Genomic DNA, 24520 nt, shown 5'->3' with positions numbered 1-24520 from the left:
ATTTATAATTTCTTGTTTTTATTGTTTTCTCAAAGTTAAAAGTAACTAAATAATTGTGCCTATTGTTAATGTAAATGTGTGTTTCAGTGCAGTGGTACTCAATTTGTTTTGGCATGCGACCCCCCTTGTTTACAGTGCATCCATTCGTGCCCCCCCCAAAGAAAATGTATGACATAAAACAAACATTTAAATTAAACAAAACAAATGAAATTATACAACGTATTGTTGTTGGCAATAGTCTTATCTTTCTGAGGATTAATTGCACATAATTTTATAGTAAATGTATATTTTAAAAAATGTCATAAAACTGGGCCCCCCAGTTTGACAACCACTAAAATAAAGTGTGTCAGTTACCAGCATTTACTTTAAAATGTGGAAGCTATGTCTGAAAAACTCATTTTTAAATATATTTTGATAACTAATTAATAATGAATAAAAACATAAGAATCAACTAACAAAACTGGTTGCAATACACAACGTTAATTTCAAGTGGGAATGAAGTTCCAGTTTAAAATGTAGATGATTTTAGCATGCAAACATAGTGGGATTCTTTACATTCAGTTTAAACATATTACATACTAAATATGTAATAGGCGTGTTTGTTAGATATATTTCCTAATTAAACTAAGGCCTAGTCCTGGTTTAAGATAATCCCTGTCCGGGAAACCACCCCATACGGTCTCAAAAAGAGAAAGGAGACGTCATGTTTCAGAATATTGATTTAATCACACGTCATGCAGTCCATCGAGAAAAGTGCTTTTAGTCATTTCATTCTCTTCCACCCCTCACCTTACACCAGAATTTCCCAAAATCACATTATTTCTCTTGGAATGAACCAGTACCTGTTCGGTTGTTGAAACTTTCTGTCAATCAGTAATGGAGTTACTATTACACAGTAATAAAAAAATAGCTATTCATTTTCAATTTTTATTGAATGTATGGAGTTCAGCAATTTATTATCCTTCATGCTCAAATAAAAAAGGTATGAATTTAGGACTAATAACGCAACAGTGATTTAAATGGTCCTATGCTTAAAAGAGATAAAACACCCAGAAAGCAATAGATTTGAAAATAATGCAAAGGCTGTCATGTCCTGTAATTTACATTTCATTAGGTTCTTTACCAATATCAGGAGTGTAAACATCTAAATTCAAAAGATTTGGGACAACATTGAAAGAAATAATAGATAATTACACATTTTCCAGTTCCAACTACGCAACAAGTACTCTAAGAGACGTAATCTGGGGTAGATTGTTGAAATATTCCGCTAAACTGATTGGCTGATCAGTAACAGAAGCGGAACAGACAAGGAATGATGTCACATGACTTCCAGTTGTCAACAAACCCAGCATTTTACTCCAGGTAAACATAAACATTTGAAATACAGATATGAATGAAACATTAAAAACAATTTAGGGAGTTCGAAACATGATGTTATGCGAAAACAAGACAAAACAACCTTCAATTAAACATTTGTTTCTTAAGAAACCATTAGCCTTTGCAGTCATAAGTTTAAATTGTGAGCTCCTTACAGAATTACCAAACTGTGTGAGGGAACTTCGTGTCTAGAAGCTTCGCCACATTCCCATTTAAAGATCCATTACATCACCTGCCCTAGTCCCAAACAACTGTAATTCCTGACATTTGAACCTGTTTTCAGTACTTCATGTAGAAATATCGGAGTTGTAGTGATACAGACGATCCATTTAAACATCAATAAACAGCTCAGGTATATTATCTATTCTGATATTTGCTATTCAAGCTCATTACAGTTTCAACACACTGACCCGTATGAAGTCAAGCACGGACTGAGTTCTTCTGCAGATATTGGGCAGTAGTTATAACTGAACTTGAAGAGGTTACAGGTACGCAGAGAGGAGCTGGAGCCGGCAGATGCCTTTTTGATGTTTTGTTTTCTTTCATTCGCTCCTAAGAGAAACAGCCTTTGAGGTGTTTAGCCTAACATGGAGCGGACTCACTGAACAACAGTACAGATTGATAAAGGTGATTGCATATGCACTGCATTAGTTACTTACATTTATTTCTTGATTTCCATTTTATTATATATAGTGCATTTGTGTGTGAGAGAGTGCAAAATTCATAAAATAATTCGCTTTAGAGGGGAAACATAACAGATTGTGGGAGTGGAACTGTACAGTCATGAACATGTATACTCAGAAATCCCACTGCGTACACCAACGAGAGGGATTATGTTAATGGAATGACAGGTTTCCATGAAGATGTCTTGCGTTCTGCATCATCGGTAGTGTGGGATGAACTTGTCCTCAACTAAAAAAAACAAAAGAAAAGAAAAGTAAACAGTCAGAACTACAGTTAGTTACTGCAGGTCAAAGCACAATGCTAGAATTTGGACAGCATGCCAAATATGCTTTATCTCATTTCCTGTTGTTTACATGTTAATGCGAGCTCATGAAATAATGCATAAAGCGGTTTATACCCCATACGCACAACTATTCATATGGAGTGAGAATGGACTACGACAAAAATAGTGATGCATCTAGGGCTGCAACAACTAATCAATAAAATCGCTAATTAAAGCCATTGTCAACGAATTTCATTATCGATCAGTTAGTCGGTTATGTCACATGCTCCCGCACCACCATCAAACAGCACGGACACGCATCCGCTCATAGAGCGCAAGTAGTACGCTTTTAACTATACTGTCAAAAAAGCACCGTCCTTCGGATGAGACGTTAAACCGAGGTCCTGACTCTCTGTGCTCATTAAAAATCCCAGGATGTCCTTCGAAAAAGAGTAGGGGTGTGCCCCGGCATCCTGGCCAAACTTGCCCATTGGCCTACTAATCATCCCTCATAATAATTGGCTATATCAGTTAGGGCTGTCACTTTTCGTTCGAAAATCGATTGCACAATCGATCGGACCAACCAAAAAACGTTTCAAAAACGAAAATAGGCAATCGATTTTAACCAAATATGTACACTATTAATTTTACAGTTAAACAGTTAAAATATAGATGTAACAAAACTCACAAACAAGCAGAAAAAGAAAATAAAGAATTCCGAAAGTGCAGTAGGTGTGCGAAAGCTAGACAGAAAATACCCAGCAATTTTACGCACCTATAGAGGGGTTGCAAGTTTACAAACATTGCAGGGTGCGCGCACAACCAAGAGGCAGAAAGCCCGATTGGTGAGCTGATCTGCTACTGCAACAACCTTAATTATTGAAGCGTTCTTTATTGTTTGTATATAAATAAGACTTGATTTTAGTTGTATCTGTTTTTCTGTCTTTATTTTTGCAGTGTTACTGTGATACATGTATGAATTATAATGTTATAATTATAATGCTAGTAACGTATTAGTCGCATCTACTGGTATGTTAACATCAGGCACCCAGCATTGACTCTGTTGGTACTATTTTCCACGCAACAGTTCCTTGGCATTTTGAATTACAGACACCGCTACTAGCATATAACACAATGCACGTCTCTTCTTTCTGCCTCTCGGTTGCGCGCGCAACCAGTTAGTGACGTCGCCGTGCAACCCGTCTAATAGTTTCACGCTTTCAATCGCTGCATCTAGTGTTTTGCAAAGAAAATGGAGGACAACGTCAATAAACCTGTGCAACACGAGACAACGTCGAAATTGTGACCTTACAGGAGATGATGAGTTATGACAAGGAGCCACCCTTGCGAGCTGACAGCGACCCGCTTTTGAGATGGAAGATTGGCAGTACGAAATACGCAGCTGGCAACGAAGTACCCGAGTTTCCCTGGGACATCAGTGCGGTTAGAGTGCGTCTTCTCAACAGATGGAAATATATATAGTGAGTGAAAAGCGCTCTGCTCTTGACCCCTAAAATGTTGATCGACTTGTTTTCCTGACCAATAATTTGTAATGGCCCTAGTCTTTTTGCGCATTTCATTATGCCTGCCTAGTGCCGCCTAAGTGTCGGTTACGTTTAATAAAAAAATACACAGCATGTTCTCCACTTTAAGTAAGTCTATTTAAAGTTTCATTTTTGAACAGTTGTTTGAAATGCATCGAATCATTATTTAAAATAATTTTTGAATTGCCTAAATCATAAAAGCAGCCGGTTGAAGCCTGCAGTAATGTTTTTCATTTATGGCATCCACTCTGCATATTTTTTTAGAGAATGTTGCACTACTGTTGCTGTTTTTTATTCTGCAGGAAACTTAATGACAATGAATAAGAAATATTGCTGACTTGTGCGTTTCAGGCGCTCTCTTTACATTTGTCTGTTATTTGGCGTTAAATGGAAACATCTTTTTTAGACATGGAAAATCGATTTTACAATCGATTCAATGAACACTTACATATTAAAAATCGAAAATGATTTTTTCACAAAAGTGACAGCCCTAATATCAGTCTGTCTCCTCTCTACTAATAAGCTGGTGTGTGGTGGGCGTTCTGGCGCAATATGGCTGCCGTCGCATCATCCAGGTGGATGCTGCACATTGGTGGTGGTTGGGGAGATTCCCCCATTCATATGTAAGGCGCTTTGAGTACTGAGAAAAGCGCTATATAAATGTAACTAATTAATTAATTAATTAATTTTAAAGTCAGGCACGTTTTCTTCATACAACGCAAATTGCATGTTTATCAGGTGCTTCTTCTAACCGCATGACCAGCTTGGTTAAAAGCAAGGCAGCGTTGCCAGGTCCTCTGCCTTTCGGCTGAGTTCTGAATTGGGCTACTTTTATACTGTTTCTGCAGTTTGATGTTTTTCTGCGTGTTAGAGATGGATGGATTTGGTTTATTAGTTGTTGGTGTTTGGTCTGTGAAAAGTTATTGGGATGCTTTTGGACTAATTTTAAATGGCCATTGGGCTGGTTTTGTTACATAAATCTGGCAACCCTGACAGGACAACGACAAAAGCAAAAATGCAAATCAGTGCTGGTTAAAAAGGTTTAATTTCGTTCTTTAATATAAGTGAGATTGTATTTGTTTAATTGTTGTTGAGTTTTCATAAAAATAGTATTAAACCACAAACTAAGCCTCTGTTTTAAAATCATATTATAATGGCTTTTTTGCTAATAATAAATAATATTTATTCTCATCAATATCTGAAGTTGAAGATTAAAATAAGTTTATTCATCTGTGGAAAAATGTCCTCACAAGCACATGCCTGAAAACTCAATTTGTTTTGTTTATTTATATTTTGACATATAAAGATGTTTTACTATTTAAAGGGGACCTTTCACATAACTTTATTAAGAAGTAAAATAAATCTTTGGTGTCAACAAAGTACGTATGTGAAGTTTTAGCTCAAAATACCATATAGATAATATATTATAACATTTTAAAAATGCCACTTTGTAGGTGTGAGCAAAATGTGCTGTTTTTGGGTATGTCCTTGGCAGTGCCATGGTTGGATAGTGCAGATTAAGGAGCGGTATTATTATAATAAGATCCCCTTCTGACATCACAAGGGGAGCCGAATTTCAATGACCTATTTTTTCACATGCTTGCAGAGAATGGTTTACCAAAACTTAGTTACTGGGTTGATCTTTTTCACATTTTCTAGGTTGATAGAAGCACTGGGGAGCCAATTATAGCACTTAAACATGGAAAAAGTCCGATTTTCTTTATATGTCCCCTTTAAAAGCTGCACAAACTTTTTTATTTAAGGCTTAAAATCTAAAAATCTAAAAGATTATATTAGTAAATTACCAATTTACTCTACTACTACTCTGTAATAGTGTGTGGCTTTTGCACTTTTAAAAGTACACTTCTACACATGAATACCCTAATTTAGTGCCTTATTTAGCTATAATAGGTAAAAAATCGAATTGACTAAATATTTTTAGTTAGATCGATTAAAAATAATAATAATCGCCCGATTATTTGATTATGAAAATAATCCTTAGTTGCAGCCCTAGATGCATCACACTACAAATAGAGTCAAGTTAACCCAAAGCCAACATAAAATTGTGATCTATGCTTACAAAATAGTTAAACGTTTAACACTAGGTCTATTTAAGTTTGAAGATAATGGCTTCACATTACTTACAGATGGCATGGGTATCACTTAAATTAGATTAATAGTGAATAAGTGTGCTGCCGCAATTCCCTTGTTCTGTTTTGTTTTCTGCCTGGAAACTACACAAACCTCTTCTCTTGTTTGACCCCGCCACCTCCTCTGATGGGAACTGGTTGGTTGTTCTGGTAGAGGACGCCGCCGCCACCTCCACGTAGCACATTGGGATGAGTGGGAGAAGCTACAGGTTGCTGTCCAGGCCTGATGGGTTTAGCTAAAGCCAGAGAAAAAAAAGAAAATCACAACTTTTAAAAAAAAACCTGACATTAATGAAACAAGTGAATCCATGCAATTTCATCATGATTTTGGTTATTGGTGCTTGTGTAAATGTGTGCTTAGCTATCTGTGCGGAGTGTCCTCTTCGGGCCATGTTCTTTGCTCTCACGGCCTCTTTGATGCGGTCCACCTCCTGCTGGTATCGCTTGCGGTCACGGGCTGCGTTCTCTTTGGCATCTTTAAGCGCAGACTCCAGAGCCTTCACACGCTCCGCTGTCGCCCGCAGACGCTTCTCAAGTTTAGGAAGCTCGCAACGCAGGTCTGCATTATCACGCACCAGCTAAATAACGAACGAAAGAAATTATAAGTTACATTTTAAAAGGGAGCCAGAGAGTAAAGCAAGTTTGTAGATGGTGCACACTTTACCATCTGTTTGTGAATGGATGACTTTCTGGTTGACATTACCTGTTTGTGGACCTTGGTAAGTTGTTCTAGATTGTTCTCCAGAAAAGAGATCTTCTGCTTTTGAGCAGCACTTCCACCAGTTTCATCAGAATCCATCTCTGCACTCTGTAACATACATAATCAACTTTATAACTGACACACAACATGTGTTTAACAAATGTGACCCTGGACTACAAAAACCAGTCTAAAGTAGCACGGATATATTTGTAGCAATAGCTAATTATACATTGTATGGGTCAGAATTATCGATTTTTAATGCCATAAATCATTAGGATATTATGTAAAGATCAAGTTCCACGAAGATATTTTGTACATTTCGTACTGTAAATATATAAAAACTTTATTTATCATTTATTTATCAAAACTATCTATCATTAAATATTAATCATAATAGTTGTTTCTAAGAAATTATTTTGGACAACTTTAAATGCAATTTTCTCAATATTTTGATTTTTTGCACCCTCAGATTTTACATTTCCAAATAGTTGTATATTGGCCAAATATTGTCCTACATTCACACACTGCGAAAGCATTAACGCTTGACGGAAGGATGGTCTGAATCGTGGCCAACAACCAATCACAGTGGCCGCCACACATGCTCCAATCTTGCATAAACGTAATTGGCTGCACTAGGTTATTTGCATAAGGCGATTTGATTGGCAAACGCACGAGTTGGAGCTTGAAATGTTGAGAAATGTTCAACTTCGGACAGATCCTAAATTCAGTTTGGCAACGCATGACGTCACCCATTAAAAGTAAATGAGAATGTGAATGTACCGTAACAAACCATGCATTATTTATTCAACTTTTTAAAGATGTAAAAATCTCAATTTCAAATAATTGATCCTTATGACTGGTTTTGTGGTCCAGGGTCACAAACACTTGTTCACTGGACAAGTTAGCATTCAACCAATGTACTTAAGTCCACCCTTGAGTCAAGTTAGAAACTTTAAAAGGATCAAAGAGGTAAAGATGCTCAGAACAAAGAGACAGAGCATCGATATAAAAAAACATGCCACACAAATTCCCACACACCTTCTTTACACGAGTTGCCAGATCCTGTACAAACAATTTCCTGAGGTTGTGAAGAGTTTGTAGCTCCCTGGCCTAAAACGTGCAACACAAACAGACACATAAATGAAGTAAATGACATCATAAATGTTGCAACTAAATAAATGTGAACAATGTTGTTATCTACAGTCGCCCTCTGGTGCTGAGATAAGAAAATGCACTTACCACAGTCTCCTCCAAGCCTTTCAAATCCTGTCTGGCTTGTTCCCTGCGGTCCTGTATCATACTGTATACACACACAAGCAGTTAATACTACTCTCAATATAAAACAATTACAGACTGATTTAAACGGGATGTTTATTGTATTGTATTAGGCACATTCATCGTTTCTTGTAATCAGTGTGCGCTATTGTATATTGTTGGGTTATGTGATGTCAAACGTCATGTTATGTACGTGTCATATGGACCTACATTCAAGACAATTAACTTGTGTAATATTTAACATAAAAATAATCACAATTTTAATATAAACTTATTTGTGTTCAGACGTTTTAACTAACAAATCATGAATCAGCAAAAACCCCCATACCAAAATTTCTTCCAAATGTCCGCAAAAACGTAAGAACAACTAAGACCAGACTTGCGCATAATCCTGAACGTGTTATACATTTTAATTTTTTTCCTTGTTCATGATTATTGAGTACATGTGGTGTAAGATGTTCTTACGTTTTTGCATACATTTAAAAACAAATTTTAGTAGGAAAGTTTTTGTTGAATCATGATTTGTAAGTTAAAACGTCCGCACGCACACTTCACAAACAAATCTGTGCGTACGCATGCTTAGTGAATGAGACCCAATATTCCCATTTGGGTGAATTCCTGCATGACTTACTTCTATTGAACACAAAAGTAGATATTTTGACAAATGGTGGTAAGTACAGTTGATGGTACCCACTGACTCCCATAGTATTTGATTTGACTATTAAAGTCAGTGGCCACCGTAAACCGTGTCGTTACCAACATTTGTCAAAATTTCCTCTTGTGTTCGACAGAAAGTATCCATTTGAAAAGAAATTATAGTATGTTTGCTAAAGACATAGAGAGCTCATGTAGTTTGCGGCTTTTCTCCTGGTCAGTGGATTTGAGTTTCTCATGTTCCACTCTCAAACGCTCCTGCTCCAAGATGATCTTCTGATTCAGACTACAGAGAGAGAAAGAGAGAGAGAATAAAGTTCATAAACCTGGAACTGCACATGTAAAAAATCTATTTAAAGACATTAAATGGATTCATATTATGCAAAATCCACTTTTACAAGGTGTTTGGACATAAATGTGTGTTGGCAGTGTGTGACACTGAAAAAAAAATCCACCCACTCATTTTTATTCCCCATTAAACCAAAGCAATCTTGTTAGACATGCTGTTTTGATTCTCTTGTTAATGTGATGTCACACAGATAAAGCTCCAGCCATGGCTACTGACAAAATGGATAATTTTACCCAAAAGCTTTTCTAAATTTGTTTGTTAGCACGTTGTAGTGCTAATCAGGGTTCCCACACCTTAGTTAACTTCAAATTCCAATACCCTCAAATTCAAGGACTAAATGTGGGGACACATTTCAAGTTAGAGCAATGTTACATTGCGTTATCTTTTAAGATACATTGTTACAGTTCCCTTTCTAGGGAACTCAAGCTGCGTCACTGCGGTGACACTTTGGGGACGCCTCCAGGGGTAAGTGTGTCTGAATGTGTATATCAAATTCAACCAATGGGTAGGCTTAATGACAAAGACAGAGTGACGCGGGAGACAGGAAGTATATATCGCTATCTGAACTATTGGCAAAGACGGCGTTACAGGGACGCAGGAAGTATGGCAAGGGAGACGCAGCGTCTCGTTCCCTTCTCAGGGAACAACAGTTACAGACGTAACCAGAGACGTTTTTATGTGTCAAACACAACTATGCAAAAAAGCATTTTGGTATGAATCAACATTCGCCTACAGAAGATATAAGCATATAAGGCGAACAATTTAACATGTGTGCTTAAAAAGTCTAGAATTTTTATTTTGTTGCCCTACACTACACGGAATAATATGGATTTTTTTCCAGAAAACTTCTTGCATAAAACAGATTCAAGCACTTTCAATGACCTCTTCCTATGTATGTATAATTATTTTCAAAAACTTCCCAGGGCCCCCCAGATTCACAAACTTTCAATGATTTCAAGGACTCGTGGGATCCCTGGCTAATGCGGCTAAAGATATTATTGTCTCATAATGTATTCACAGCATTCAGATCTATTTTTAAACAAAGCGCTCACAGTCTGTTGGTAAGGGAGTGAGGAGCTGAAGCTTAATTGCATTTAAAGGTACACACATGATAACAGGGCTTTTTGCTCCCACCCAAATAGGGGCACTTAGGATGCTATAACAAATGATCTGTGGGGTATTTTGGGCTGAAACTTCGCAGACACATCATAGGCACACCTGAAACTTATACTACATCTCGTAAAAATTGGCATAATATGTGACCTTTAAAGAAAAGTGTCTGTCTTTAGATATAGACTCATTCTCCCCATGAAGTGTACATGGTTGTAGGTTTTAACGAGTGATGCTATGTGTGTGTGTGTGTGTGTGTGTGTGTGTGTGTGTGTGTGTGTGTGTGTGTGTGTGTGTGTGTGTGTGTGTGTGTGTGTGTGTGGTACTCTTGTAGTTCGGTGATGAGTTTCTCTTTGTTTTCCAGCTCGTCTCTCAAACTGCTGAGTTGTTTGTGATGAGCATCTCTGTGACTCTGGATCTGCTTCTCAACTGCCTCCTTTATATACAAACAAACAAACCCATTAATATATAAATACATCATTTACTGTTTAAACTGAACCAGCATGTGTTTGTGTGTTTACCTTGACTTCATTGGCACTCTGTATCTCACTCTCCTTCTCCATAGCATGAACTTTCTCTGTACACACATATGCCAGCAAAAAAACAAAAAGAGTGAGAAAGTTAGACATGCATGCATTAGTTTAATAATCAGTATTATTGTGTATATTATACATTTGAATGTATTTATTAATCTATATGTGTACCCTGTGCATTGATTTTGACCAGCTCCTCATTGAGAGAGTCAACATCTTCCTCCAGCTGTCTCTTCTTGTGCTCTACGTTCTGCAGATACTCCGTCAGCGATTTAATTTTTGCCTCGTACTGCAAAACATCAAAAAGTTAATATCCGACATATACACTAAGTGTTTCTTTAAAAAGTGTGATGTCGGGAGGTCCGCAGTGAGACTGTGAAACGGTACTGCGAGACGCGTAACTGACACGCCGCTAGCTCCTTCTCGGTTTCGTCCATCTTGTTGTTGCTCTCCGACTGAGTGTTTTCCAGCTGCTTGCAGCGTTTGACCATGGATTTAACTTCCGACTTCATTTTACTGATATAGAGTCTGGCTACAGTAAACTCTTCATCTATAAGACCGCTGCCCTCGTGCTGCTTGAGAAAGTCACAATTCTCAAACCCTTTCTACAAAATCTACCAACAACATCAACAAGGTCACAATGAATGCTTTTGCATCACCTTGATATCATTGTTGCCCACTGCAATCCCAATCTCTGTTAAGTCTTTCAGGAGTGATGACATCATCTCAGTCACCCTCTTCTTCTGGTGATTGGCCATTTCCTTCAGTTTCTGCAGCTCTGAATCTATGGACGCCAGGGTGCTCTGATGCAGACACATGGTTTAGGCGCATAAGTTTACTGTTGCTAATCTCATAAGAGGCAGGATATTTGAATAATCGCTTGTTTGGTACTCACAGATTTCTGGTTCAGTTCTTCGCTGAGGGCTTCGAACTCCTTGCTTTTGTCCTCCACCTCCTGACTTTTCTGGTCGTAGTTTACAGCGAGCTCCTCCAGGGCCTGAAGCACCTCCTTCACCTCTTCTTTAGATGCATCGTTCTCCATCTGTAGGCGGGTCAGTTCCACCTGCAGATTGTCGTGGTCTCGCCGTGATGAAGCCAACAGCTGGAATGTACATGAAACATATCCAAATGTAAACATATTGTATACATAAGACCACAGGGCCCACTTACAGCTTGTATTAATCCTCATCTTGGGATCTGATCACAAATGGGTGGAGCTAAATATATGCATAAATTGGATATATTCAAGATGGTCAGAGACACACAAATCACTAATAATTAGTCTGGTGAAACTTTACTGTATTTATGTTATTTATGATCTTAAAAAGCTTTTGATTTAAAGGCTTTTCATTTAATTCAATTTAAATTTAATTGACACGGTCAACCTTAGGACACTAATGGGTGATTCTCGAAAAATTAGACTTATGAGGTGTCATGAAACATTTTGATAAAAAAAGTACATGCAAAGTAAGAGTATCAAAATAAGAAGCATACAGTTACAAACATCTCTTCATGTACTATTTTGCACATGATTTCAAATGAGATCATACAAACCAATTTTGTTTTTTTCCCAAATTCAAGGGGAAAATGATCATTACCGCAACGTGTCCATGGTTGGATTTGGGTTGTTTAACATGGAAATATTTATAATTAAAAAATCTAAAAAATAAAAGCTTCAGTGCATGTTATACTATAAACATTTACAGTAAAGAAACATGTGGTATTTGGTGATCATTGGTAAATGAAGAGACAATAATAACTGGAATATAAATGTGTCCAAGAAACATTTTCTCATCCTCCGCAACATTTTTTTTAATCATTGTTTAAGCGCTCAAAGGAACTAACATTTTCAAAAAAAAATAAAAAATTGTTAGAAGGGACATAATTGACTGTGACACTCAAGATAGCTACCAGATAAGCAGTTCTTATTTTTTCTCTTCAGATAAAAGTTGAAATTTTGTTTGTCATAGTACCTAGACAACTTTTTAGGTCTTATTACCGAAACATGAGTTTGTAAATGCATATATTTAAAATAATATCATGTTGCGGTAATGATCATTTTTGATAATGCTAATCTAAAAAATTTAAATAATTCTATAGGAAATATTTTTTAAATCCTCTAAAAATAATGGCTATAGTAAGTTCAGACCTTAATCTTATATGTGCAAAAAAAAGGGCTTTTATGGCTTTTTAAAATATCTGATGCTGGACACCTTTTAAGTCTGGATTTCGTGAGAATCACCCCAATACATCATGTAATAGGACCATTTTTTTTGTACTCTTTGCAGGTATATGAAGCACCACAGAAGTGCACATTTCCTACCTAATGCACAGCTAGACCACCACTAACCTCCTCCTGGTCCAACATCTGCTGCTTGAGCTTCTCCACCAGCTGAGACTGCTGATTAATCTCTTCATCCTGAAGAAGACAACAATGAAAATAACACATCACACTAATGTAGTACAAAATTTGACTACAGTAACAAAATTATATTAAATTTTTAGAAAATAGAGTATTTAAAGGGATAGTTCACCCAAAAATGAAATTTACCCCATGATTTACTTACCCTTCAGCCATATGACGTATTTAGTAGCGTATGAGACATTTTGCTCTCGTTTTGCTCTCTGCGCTTCCACGTTCGTCACTACATCTCGTATGCTTCGTCATACGCTGAAAATCCACTCCCGAACGTGCGTTGGTCATTACAGGACGCTGGTTATTTTAGTTTGGAAAGTTTTCAAGATACTTTTTTTCTTACAAAATCACATCGACTGCTTTCAGAAGGCATTTATTTTTGGGGCTTCAAATCAGAAGCACCATTTACTACCATTATAAAGCTTGAAACAGCCAGGACATTTCTAATATAACTCAGATTGTTAAGGGTGTCACGATTTCGATTTAAAATCAAAAATGTTTCAAAAAACGAGAATCAAATCGAACAGTGACCTTAGAATCGAAAATGTAATCGAATCAAAGATTTGAAGAATCGTGACACCCCTACCGATTGTGTTTATCTGAAAAAATATCAGTCATATAACCTTAAGAATGGCTTGAGGGTGCGTAGATCATGGGGTAATTTTCATTTTTGTGTGAACAATCCCTTTAAGGTTGTTTCACAGAAACCACAGTTACACTGACTTTACCATGGTAATTATATCCCAAGCATTTGGCTACTACACATACAGTTAACTACTAAAAAGGCAAAAGTCGATTATGTAAATGTACGCGTGTACCTTGTCGTCAAGCTGCTTGTACAATTTGGCAAGCTCTGCCTCACACTTATCCTTCTCTGCGTCTGTAAGTCGAGCGCCCAGCATGCCCGGCATGGGAGGATTGCTTGGTGTGGACGCAAACTTATCATTATTTATTGTGTTATCCAGTGCCAACACTTCGGCATTTGCCTTCTCCTTATCAAACTGCTCTTCTTTAGGTACACTCTCACCTGCAGGACACACAACACACAAAACCTTCAATGAATGCAGACAGATGTGTGATTTTAACTAAGACTTATTCAAAAACAGCATCACAAGTCAAATTTCACATCTGTTAGTGTAGACGTGTGTGTCTGACCCCTTCTCCAGCGGTTCAGTTCGTTCTCCAGCCATGTGATGGTGTTACGAAGGCTTTTGTTTTTATCTTTCTCTCGCTCATATTTCTTCTTCCACTGTTCTGCCGTCAGCTCAATGTTCACGCACACTGTGTTCTTAATGGTCTTCGCTCTGTAAACACACAGACACGGTGTTTCACACATTGAATTTCTTTACCGTTTTCTTATAGGGGTGGTTTCCTTGACAGGCTTTAGATTTAGAATCCAGGACTAGGTTTTAGTTATATTAGGACATTAAAGTTTTTTCCAAAAACATACATTACTGGTGGGCATCTTGAGACAAAACAATGGCAATTCTATATACATTCAGATATGTCAATGCAAGATGTTTTTAAATTAAGGCAGTTCAAGCATGCATTTTAGTCTTGGAGACCACCCATTAGAGTTGTAGGGTTATGTTGTTTTCATGCAGATCAGTGGATGATGTGTCAGTCGGTCATCATGTGTAAGTCTAAGTTTCTGCATTAATGAGCGGCTCTGTGCATAGGTGCAGATCCCATGGATGCTCTGCTGCTCAAGGCACCCACCAAAATGGTCAAGCACCCAAAAAAAAGGCCAGATATGCTCAATAAATTTTAATAAAAATTCAGTAGACTCTCAGATTGGTGGATTTCGTGAGTTGAAATATCTACAATGCTTTGATGAATAAGCCGAATAAGGGTAACTTCACATTTTGTGTCTAAACTGCACAGAAAAATCAGACACGTCGCTTTCCTCCTCCTTTCCAAAGCGCTTGCCGCTACCGTAGCGTCTGCTGTTGCTAAGCAGCCCAATAAGTGTTGGGCGATGTTGTGACAAGCACCCACCGGTGAAAAATAAATTGGCATCTATGGTACATTTACTTCACAGAGAGCCATATAATAATAATAATTGCATATACAAGCAATACTTTTGTTATGAACACAGAAAAAGACAAAGCAATAGAAATTAACAATCCGAGTATGTTTCCTCACCTTTGTCCAAACATGAGAGTAGTTTTGGTCTCTGCGTCATTGAATGAGGAGGGTGAACAGCAAATGACAATGGTGGTCCTGCAGTTCCCACCTAGTGAATCCTGCAAAATCCTTGTCATTTTACTGTCTCTGTAGGGAACATATGTCTGAAAGAGAGAGAAACACAGAATTAGATCAATAGACATTGATCATAATGTCTAAGATAGATTCAAAATCATTTTGAAGGGGGGGGGGGGGGGGTTCAACGGTATTTCATCCATTCTGCCCTATTAAAGCAACACTAAAGAACTCTGGCTCTTTGCTCCCCCTACAGGTTAGAAGCGTAATTGTTCATTACCACTGTCGTAAATACTGCAGCATAGCTGGCTCTGATTGGATTGTAGGTCTGCCGTAAAGCAAGTTTTTGTAGTTTTCACTCGAACTACAGGACCACTACCCGACGGTTGGAAACTTCATTAGTGCGGTTTTGGCCGATAGAGGGCTGCAAAGCGAATGTGAAAGCACCATTCACCCTGTTTTGTGTGGATGAACCACTGAAACTTTTTTGGAAACGTTATTTTAAGGTAAAAAAACCTCTTTGGTGTTGCTTTAACACAGTTTAAAAGGTGGTTTCCTCATCCTAAACATAGGAAAAGTGTCAAAAAAAGCAGTTGGACGTGTTAAAGAGTATTTCTGTGTCGAATGCACTTCGCCAGGGTTCGTACAAGTTTCGGAAAGTTTCAGGGGTAAGCCATACGTATGACTTATTTTTATGGGCACTTCCCCCGGAAAACCACGCTCACAAGTCAATCAGTGGGACAGTGAGAACCGAGGACAATAGAAGTCACAGGCATCACTTCACGCAACATCTTTGTTTTATATCAAGACTCAACAATGGCATGAGTCATGACAGAAGAAGTGTGTTTTTGGATGTAAGGAGAAGTATCCCAGCCTTATGGAAACTATGGATATAGATTGTTAATCCGGGGTAGCAGGCGCGTAAGTGCATATAATAAACGACACAAACATGTAAGGAATCTTAAGATTTCCAGTGTTGTATAAAGTGTTGCATGACTCGCTCCTCCCGCAGCTCGTAACTCCTCCTTTCGATTTTTTTCATACAATATCAGCAAGAATCTGTAAAGCTGATCTGTCTTTTATAAATCTGATAAAACTAAAGACTCTTCGTAAATATGAAGGATGCAATACTACTCTATAGGCACTCCAGATGAACATAAGATACACAGAAACAGCATGTGTTATGGGAGCTTTAAGCACCACATACAGTATAACAGCTATGAGTGTGTGAGACTTACCGAGCCCTCAGCTAAGGCAGATATCACGTTTCCCAGAGCTGATAGAGACTTGTTGATGTTTTTGGCTTCTTCCAGTACAGCCCCTTCAGCTCCTGTTTTACCAACCTGCGAGACACAAACATTAATGCACACGGCATTCACTGTACATTACTATACTTTTTAATCAGTTCATATGTTTCATTATAACTCAAATCCATGAGCTTTGCATAACAAACACAAACACACCTTTTCACTTCCTGCCAGGTCAACCAGGAAGAGTTTTCCACTTAGCTTCTGTTCGGTTTGTGTGTTTTCCTGCTTCACGTTGATCAGGAAGATACTGTGACTTCTTGAGCTGTGTTCATTCATGTCTGAAACACACACATAACATACATTTAAGACTCACATAACGCTGTGTTTTTAAAAACAAGTCAGTGATAAATTATGTAGATGTTACAGTCTTCTGGCAGGATCTGTGTATGTTGTACATTATTCCCTTTAAAAAAATAAAGACATTCGTACTTGTCACGGCCACATGTCTGTTTGATTTCCCCTCATCAATAGTGTCCATTACTTCCTCTGGACTGCAAACAAATCGTTCAGTGCAACCCTAAAAGCAGACACACACAAACAAAAAAAATTAGCAAATGACACGCTGCATCTAATCCACAGGGACTGTGTTCATACATTGACAGTGAAACTCACCTTGACATAAGGAACCCTGTTTTTGTCTTCATGTACAGATAAATTAGTCTTTGAAACTGCAAAGATAAAAGAGACAGACATTATTTCCCAATGAAAGCAGCTTTATTATTTTATTAGCTGTATTGTTTATCTCAAAAGCAAGATGTGAGGCAACCGCAGCACTCACCATCCAAAAGGTCCCGAACCTTATCTAGATAAATCTCAAAATATGAAACCTGTCACAAAGCACAAACACACCACTAAGAGAACAGATACAACCTGGAATCTTTAGTAAAATAGAAAAGGGAAAGTAAAAGAGAGTGACTGAAATACAGTGTGTGTAAAGGTAAAATACTTACTTTAATGTGAAACTCCAGGTTTTCATCCATAGAATAAATGTAGTTAAAGATATCTTGCACTATTCTGGGAATAATTCCCATTGAATCTGTGTCATGGAGATTTCCCTCCATCGGAAAAATTAGCAGTTAACGTACAATACATTTATTTATTTATTTATCCTTATTGTCATTCCAGAAACTATGGCTATTACTTATGATACATTTTAAAGCAGCATGCTCAGTTTATTATTTTGATCAGGCAAACATTGGGCTTCTATAGCTGCCAGCATGTGGACTGATTTCATTGTAAATATGGTGAAAATGTAACCTAAGAATATGCTCATTATACAAATGAATTACAATGAAAGTGAACAGTGCACGACTCAAGCTATTCATCTTTAAGATTTACCTCCATCGTGTGCGTTTTGCCTGAGGATGTCTGACCATAAGCAAAAATGGTTCCATTATATCCTCCAAGTACATCTGGGGGGGAAATGTTATTAAATTTCACTCTATGTATAAAACAGATAAATGCTTTCTAAAGTTACTACACCTTTAAATCAAATTAAAAGACAGAACCCATGAACTTCCTTTCTTACCTTTGACGATGTCTTGAGCACAGGCCTTGTACACCTGCTCCTGTGTCGTGTTTGACTGGAAAACTTTGTCGAAAACATACGGCTTACCCTGTGGAGGAGACAACAAGAAGCATTAATGCACCATGGTCACATACTAATAGATTACCAGGTAATATTAAAGGGGACATATTATCAAAATAATGACTTTTTTCATGTTTAAGTGCTACAATCGGGTCTCCAGTGCATCTATCAACCTAGAACATGTGACAAAGATCAACCCAGTAACTTAGTTTTGGTAAATCATTCATGTGAAAAAAGAGGTCATTTAGATTTAGAACCTGTAGAAAGCAGGTCTTATTACAATAATACCACCCCTTAATCTGCCTAATCTAACTACGGCACTGTCATTTAGTGCAGAGAGAAAAAAATTGACAGCAAAATTCAACAAACCACCATTATGGCGATCAGTATTTGCATCTCATCAGCTCATTTGCATTTAAAAGGATACTTCCAAAAAAGCACATTTTGGCTCACATCTAAAGTGCCAATTTTAACATGTTATAATAAATTATCAGTAGGGCTGTAACGATTAATCGTATGTCCCATTAAAAATGCCTGTCGGAATTCGATTCTAAATCGCAAGGCTGCGATTATGTGTTTCATGCACAGGTTGTGCATGTACTACGACATTTGGTCAGTAGGAAGTCCTTATCAATCCAAAATCATTATGAGTCGGAGTCATTTATAACGTGCATTTAAAAAAGCAACACTTATTAAACAAAATCATTCAAAATATTCTTTATTATCATGAAAATACCCAAAACAATTTGAAGAACAGCGATATAAATATTCCTGTAGACATTTCCTGGAATAGCGCACATAGTGCACATAAATATGATTCGAGAGATGGTTCAAGTCAGTGTTCAATAAATAATGATGTAAAGTATAGAAATGTTGTGCATCCAATTATTATTAACGTGACATTTTAGCATGCAAATGATGGGGAAAGCTTAGCGATAATTAAACTAAAAATCAGTCAAAAAATAAATTGGCAGCACATATCGGCCATCGGCTGACCCTGACCTCTAAACATTGGCTACAGAAAAACCCATATAGGCCAATCTCTAGTTAAAACATCCAAGCATTTTGGGTTGAAACAACCCAGCATAGGTTAAGTTATAAGGTTCATCCCTTTTTGACCCAATGCTGGAGTGTAAATTACTGTAGTGATGAAAAACAGCAAAACAAAAAAGAGAGAGAATGTGTAGGCTTGATATACAATATTGCATGCATTTAATACAAAATATGCCTTTTTGAAATGTATTTCATTAATTAAAATAAATACTTAAGATAAAAAGATAATGATAAATCCACCAGGTAAATAGTAATCCTGAACAAAAAAGTAAACCTTTTTATACAAAAAACAACTTTGACTTTTGTCGCCATCCTCCTGATGCACACTTTTAGAAAGGATGTGTTAATTTTTTACACATCTTTGTGCATTAAGCTTTTAACACATTATGTGTAATTTTAACACATTATGTGTTATTTTGTGTTAAAATAAAACACAAGTTGTGTTACAAGTAACAGAAAGTGTGTTGTTTCAATAATAACACAAAGATGGGTGGATTCTGGGACAACGCATTTATTGTGTTGTCCCAGAATCAATATGTGTTGTTTTTAACACATCCGTTCTAAGAGTGCACAAAAAATATAAGAAAGACTAAGAATAAAAATTGTTACTCCATCCATATATCACTTTATTCATGTTTTTCATTACAGCACTAGTATCCTATCCATAGATCAAAATCCAAAAACCTAATCCTGCTAAACTCATTAAACCTCTTTCAAGACACTAAAAGACTTAACAGTGCACCAGCGTTTAACCATAATTACAGAGGCAAAACCATGACAAATTAAAGTCTAACTCAGGCAAGCTTTCACACGAAATTTACACTATTAAACAACGATAAATGACAATTCTTGGCTGTACCACAATCATGACCATTAAGACCTCAGACAGACAGAGGTCCCACCGGGGTACAGATGGTCTTCACTGAACACCTGGTTACCATGACATACACAATCTGTGGGACTACTTTAAGGACCCCGAGGAAATGATGGTTTGAAAACAGCTTTCAACAACACGTATAGCATCCATGCACTTGATCTATACACAGAGACTATACACCTGTGGTGATGCTAACCTACTGATTAACAATCAAAGCTGCCAAAACAAAAACTGCAAGATACTGCGGACACCAAGAACGCTTAATAATCAAGGATCCTTGCCTCCGTACCATGGGTGCAGCAGGCACATTGACATTACGCGCACTGCCCGAAAATAGTCCCCAGCTCTGCAACTACACAAACTTAGTGACAGCAGTCACATTGAAAGTTACCTAGCTGGGGACTATTTTCGGACGCTGCGTAAAATCATTGCCCCTGCTGCACCCATGGCACGGCAGCATAGTTCCTTGCTGTTATTGTTATTTTGGTCAATTGATATAAACAAAATGTACAGGTAAGAAAAGTGACATCTATAATATGATACCAGTATGAATCACTATCACTTAGGATGTCCAAAGTCTATAGGGCATGACAGAGGAAGAGTAATGTTTAACAACTTTTTTACAACTGTGCCACTAATTTAAAGTTGTACATTTCCTCGTCATGCATTCGTCATTATACTTCTACAAAACTAAACATTCACGGCTTAGTTTGCGAAACAGGGTTTATTGCAAGCCTCATAACAATGTTAATCCTGTAACAGTGAGTACATTGTAAACTGAAACTCTCTAAGTAAATGACACTGACTCTTGTTTATAACCCATATATATTGCCCTGTCATGAGTTTGTGACCACGTTCATGTACACATTGTCTAAAAAGAACCTGTCAATATACCATAATCCATATGTACGCCTTATGCATGGGCTGTATACTGATACAATCAAAGCTATTTTACTATGGAAAGAGACAAGGAACACTTCACAAAAGTCCTAATGGAAGCCATTTCTATTTTTCATGACACACAAGAGTCCCAGAGGTTGCACAGGGTGGAGGCCTCTCTATTTCCAATGCATTATCTCACCTTCCTCTGGATTTCTACACACACTCCCTTCTTATTTAAATGACAGTGGGTATGAATGAATGAGCCTCCATTCGCAGGAGATTCTCTCACTTTCAAACAAAGAAAAGGTCTCTCTTTTATACAACAGAAAAAAAATATCCGTTACAAAGCCGGTCTTTCAAGAACATACACACAGCAATACTTTAAACTTTTCGTACATTAAAAAGATTTGTAAAATTAAACAGGAAATGCTGGAAAGAAAGCTGCCCTATGAAATCATCAGTGTTTACATACATGGGATGGTCACCAAATAGGTTTCCATAGAGCTTGCCTTTCCACATCGAGTATTTGCTTTTGTTATGCCACAAGTTGTCCAACAATAGAAAGGATTGGAGTTTATGACAAGCAACAGAATATCATGGTTGAAATGGATATGCAGAAGACAAAACATTATAAATGAATAGTTTGCATATAAACCCAGTCAAATATGAATGGAACAAAGCCTTATGTTTAACCAAACAGCATGTTTTTGATACAAGATGACATATCAAAGTGTAAGAGATAGATTTGTATATTAAAAAAGAGAGTCTAATGAAGTTTAATTTATATTTTACTCGATGAGCAACCTCGTGTCAACTTACACTTGTTATTCAAATACAAAGATTTAACATTGATGTTAATGTATTATAGAGAACTATCACTGTATTTACATTACAAACAGTCACATATGTCTAGTTTTCTGTTTATTAAACATATTTACCATACACCCCCTTACAAACAAAAGCTTAAAAAATCATCTAAACCTAAAATCTCTAATAAATGTAATAAACAATCGTTGAAGTTTCAAGGAACTGACTGTGTTTCCGCGTTGAATGTGCAGATCCGCGGCTAACACGATTAGCATGCACTTGCAACATTAACAAAGAAAACATTAACAAAATTAACAAAAAGTCACACTTAAACCCGAATCAAGCCGTCGGTTTTGTGTTTTATCAGACCGGATACAGTGTCAGATATTCAGATTTACAGATCGCGATCCGTTTTGGTTCTGCAAGTCGCTAGCATTAGCCGCTCGCGCGACACCAAGCGAGAAATAAACGATTATATCGCCCGATAGGAAACGACACTCACCGCAATCACGACACTGTCCTCCCCCTGAAATTTAGGGATGTACTTGTCCCCCCTCGCCACCTCCGAGTTGTTCAGGGGCCTGAAACGGCACACGACTTTGATGGTGCACTCCGCCGGGTCCGCCATCTTCGCCCGGTTGCCGAATCACGAGAGCACCGGCTAGAGCAGAGCAGGCGCAGACGGATGCAGACGCGGACAGAGAGGTGGGTACACACACCGCCTCTGTCCGAAATCCCGAGCAATGGGATTTGATTCGCAGACCGTGTGACTACACGACACCGGCGGATCACAGATACCGGTTGTCTGACGTCACACTCAACCCAACTTGAGGGTGCGTTCAAAACGGGATGTTCCACCTCCGATGGGCACGCCACATAAACAGTCGCTCTGGATAAAGAGAAAATAATGTTGTTTTTTATTGCTGTGTTCGCCAGGTGTATTTTAATCGGCCACAATATGAGACAACTGCCTATTTTACAGAATAGGCCATGGTACTAATCACTTCCGATTGAAATTCGCCCTGACTAAAATATTTACTAAATAATTTAGGGGCTATGACAAATAGGCTGAATAAATGAATGATTTCTTAGCCCACATTATGAGTTTTTGGGGTTTTTAAAAATGCAAAAGAAAAAATGTGTGTGGTATGTGTGTTATGTTTTGTTAAATTATATTTAAAATTCTGCACTACTCCTACTGCAAATTAAAATAATATTTGCACATATTAAGTAAATTATTAAGTAACTGTTCTCTGAATTGGATACTGGATTTTATTAATTAAATAATAACTTATCATCAGCTGCACTTTTGGTAATTTATAACTATAAACATGAAATAATGAATTTCAAATAACTTTAAATAAATGAATGAATGGATCTCACATTTTTTTATTTACAGCAAACTGTACATTAGGTGGCAGTATGTATATATTTTTTTCTGTGTGGCATTACAGAATCTTCAACATAGTTTGTTCACTCTTACATTAAAGGGGCCATGGCATGAAAATCTGACTTTTCCCATGTTTAAGTGCTATGATTGGGTCCCTAGTGCTGCTATCAACCTAGAAAATGTAAAAAAGATCAACCCAGTAACTTAGTTTTGGTAAACCATTCTTTACAAGCACATGAAAAAGTCATTGAAATTTGGCTCTCCTTATGATGTCATAAGGAGCTCTTATTATAATAATACAACCCCTTAATCCAACCACAGCACTGCCATTTAGTGCAGAGAGAAAATAATTCACAGAACAATTGAGTTTCAATTTCAACAAACCACCATCAATGTGATCAGTGTTTGCACTTGATCTGCTCATGTGCATTTTAAAGGACACACCCAAAACGACACATTTTTGCACACACTTACAAAGTGGCAATTTTAGCATGCTATAATAAATTATTTATATGGTATTTTGAGCTAAAACTTCACATATGTGCTCTGGGGACATCAAAGATTTATTTGACATCTTAAAAAAGTCCTGTGACATGGGCCCTTTAAAGGTCCACCGTGTAGATTTTTAGCAGCATCTAGTGGTGAGATTGTGAACTGCAATCAACGGCTCAGTCCACATCTCATCCCTCCCTTTCGAAACACATAATGAAGCTACAGTAAACGCCACAGGACAAACATGTCTCCGTCTGAGGCTCCATCCGAAACCGCCTTCCATATATAGTAGGCGAAAAGCAGTAGAGGCAAGTAGTATGTCAGAGTTCATAGTATTCCAAAAACAGGTGAAAAGTTTCTGGATGACCTACTAGGCCAGTGGTTTTCAAACTACTAAAAGCACTACTTTTTTGTATAATTACATTTTTTTTATTAAAATGTTGAATTTTAGAACAGTTTTTTGTCACAAATTTTCTTTGGGGTGCCGCGAAGGAATGCACCGTACAAGGGGGGCCGCACGCTGAAAAAGTTTGGGAACCACTGTACTAGGCTACTTCCGGTAAGATCCCGAAGTGTTCATTCGATCAGCCTTTACTATTCCGTAAGCCCTCAGCAGAGGAGTTATCACAATGAAGAAGCAGAAGGAGGGAGGCGTGGTTTTATTAAAAAATGTCTAAAAGCATTAACATTGGACCCCATTCACTTCCATAGTAGGAAAAAATAATACAATGGAAGAAAATGGGGTCCATGAACGGTTTGGTTACAAACATTTCTCAAAATATCTTCCTTTGTGTTCATCGGAACAAAGAAATTTATACAGGTTTGTAACAACCTGAGAGTGATGATTTTTCACCTGTATTTCTTT

The 24520-nt window shown here is 37.4% G+C and overlaps 1 protein-coding gene across 2 annotated transcripts; it reads right to left on the bottom strand.

Moving 5' to 3' along the window:
* Positions 1-706: 706 nt before the first annotated feature.
* On the bottom strand, positions 707-22602 carry kif5ba (kinesin family member 5B, a). 2 transcript variants are annotated; one of them, XM_073855727.1, is made up of 26 exons: positions 22276-22602; positions 18095-18182; positions 17905-17978; positions 17517-17621; positions 17345-17393; positions 17179-17234; positions 16996-17083; positions 16720-16844; positions 16495-16599; positions 15200-15345; positions 14210-14358; positions 13873-14081; positions 12989-13057; positions 11534-11740; positions 11298-11441; positions 11029-11213; positions 10810-10931; positions 10627-10682; positions 10432-10541; positions 8831-8932; positions 7957-8017; positions 7756-7827; positions 6721-6825; positions 6382-6595; positions 6112-6256; positions 707-2289 (listed from the first exon to the last, which is right to left on the bottom strand). In XM_073855727.1, exons 1-26 carry the CDS (start codon positions 22399-22401, stop codon positions 2286-2288), a joined length of 2916 nt encoding a protein of 971 aa, XP_073711828.1. In that variant the 5' UTR covers positions 22402-22602; the 3' UTR covers positions 707-2285. The 2 variants fall into 2 exon arrangements, with proteins under 2 accessions (XP_073711828.1, XP_073711838.1); XM_073855737.1 differs by having other exon boundaries at positions 11029-11210; positions 22276-22601.
* Between the last annotated feature and the right edge of the window lie 1918 nt (positions 22603-24520).

Source organism: Misgurnus anguillicaudatus, chromosome 2, assembly GCF_027580225.2.
Source record: "Misgurnus anguillicaudatus chromosome 2, ASM2758022v2, whole genome shotgun sequence".
In the NCBI taxonomy this organism is placed as follows: domain Eukaryota; kingdom Metazoa; phylum Chordata; class Actinopteri; order Cypriniformes; family Cobitidae; genus Misgurnus; species Misgurnus anguillicaudatus.
This window is presented reverse-complemented; position numbering and strand designations above follow the sequence as displayed.

What these genes read in the sequence shown, in the direction of transcription:
- kif5ba (XM_073855727.1), bottom strand. Translation starts at nt 22,401, where the DNA reads ATGGCGGACCCGGCGGAGTGCACCATCAAAGTCGTGTGCCGTTTCAGG. An exon ending in ACCTGGAGTTTCACATTAAA is followed by an intron (nt 17,394 to 17,516) that starts GTAAGTATTTTA and finishes GCTTTGTGACAG; the next exon opens with GTTTCATATTTTGAGATTTA. An exon ending in AAGGCTTGGAGGAGACTGTG is followed by an intron (nt 7,828 to 7,956) that starts GTAAGTGCATTT and finishes TGCACGTTTTAG; the next exon opens with GCCAGGGAGCTACAAACTCT.